This window comes from Poecilia reticulata, linkage group LG22 (genome assembly GCF_000633615.1).
Source record: "Poecilia reticulata strain Guanapo linkage group LG22, Guppy_female_1.0+MT, whole genome shotgun sequence".
In the NCBI taxonomy this organism is placed as follows: domain Eukaryota; kingdom Metazoa; phylum Chordata; class Actinopteri; order Cyprinodontiformes; family Poeciliidae; genus Poecilia; species Poecilia reticulata.
In genome coordinates this window covers 9,633,327-9,634,499 of record NC_024352.1, presented here as the reverse complement: position 1 = coordinate 9,634,499, position 1,173 = coordinate 9,633,327, and the positions used below count along the sequence as shown (strand labels likewise).

The 1,173-nt window shown below is 43.5% G+C and overlaps 1 protein-coding gene across 1 annotated transcript in view; it reads right to left on the bottom strand.

The window, feature by feature from the left end:
- trim9 (tripartite motif containing 9) overlaps nucleotides 1-1,173 on the bottom strand; it is a 37,718-nt gene that overhangs the window by 23,201 nt on the left and 13,344 nt on the right. Inside the window, exon 2 of the mRNA XM_017302407.1 lies at nucleotides 9-89. Coding sequence (XP_017157896.1) covers nucleotides 9-89 — 81 coding nt within the window. The remainder of the gene's footprint in view (nucleotides 1-8; nucleotides 90-1,173) is intronic.

Genomic DNA, 1,173 nt, shown 5'->3' with positions numbered 1-1,173 from the left:
TGCTGCACCATGTTCCTCAGCTGAACCAGGAACTCTTTTGCTTCGGTGGCTCTGTCTGACAGACCGTTTAAGGCTTGGGACAGCTGACCCTGTGGAGGACAAACACATTAGAGCTACAAACACATTTCAGGCGCTTGGACTAAAATAGAAGATGCACACAAAAAAGAAAACCCATTGTCTCTAAAGTCTTCGGGACGTTCTTAGTGTGTTCAACAACAAACCAGATATCAGTAAGASAACGTCTACAATGACCTAAAATAACTAAGGTTTTCAAAATGAGTCAGCACTTTATTTGAAGGGGTRTGCATGAGATGACATGTCATAAACATGAAGGAGTCTATATGAATGTTTACGTCATGACGTGTCATTCGATAAATAATGACACTTTTAATGCAAAGTTGACACTTTTATCAGAGTTAATGAAACGTTTAGATCAACTCTGCATTAAAAGTGTCATTATTTACCGGATGACACGTTACGACAACAGTCGTAAGCATTTGTGGAGACTCCTTGACGTTCATAGCAGAAGTTATGGCATGTTTATGACCGTCATGTCAGTCTTATGCACACCCCTTCAAAACAAAGCRCTACAGAGAGTCCAGGTTAGTGACTGGGCCACTGCTTTGGCAGCCTGAACCRAACCAGTAGAGACAAAATCACTAAGATGAACAGGAAGTACAAGTAGCATCAGGTTGGCACAGTTTGGTACGAATATTGAGTTCAGTGGAGATAGGAGAATAGGAGAGTGCAGCTATTTTTCGACATAAAAAGTCTCTTTAAGTTCAAGTTTAGGTCATAAAATTAAAAACTAATCCGTCTTCGAGCTGTACGGTTGAGATGTGACAGGATAAAAACATCTAGAACGGCATGAGGGAACTTTGCATCGTTATTATTGGGTTACAGCTGCTGGGCTCCTGTTGAGAGCTGAGCTCAGCACACATGACAGGAAATGCCACTGTTGTGGATGTGTGCGATGACACAGAAGGACTTCTGTTTGGATAGCAGGGAAGAAGAGATGACTTGTTCGCATGTATGTAGAGCGAGGCCGTGTGAACAYRGAGGTGAGAGAGGGAGAGAGCGAGGACCTCTGACCCTCTGGGAACCTCGTCGGGTTGAACTCGAACGGCCGTCGAGTTGGTGGGCGCATGTTGTCTTCTGGCGGTGTTTTTTTTT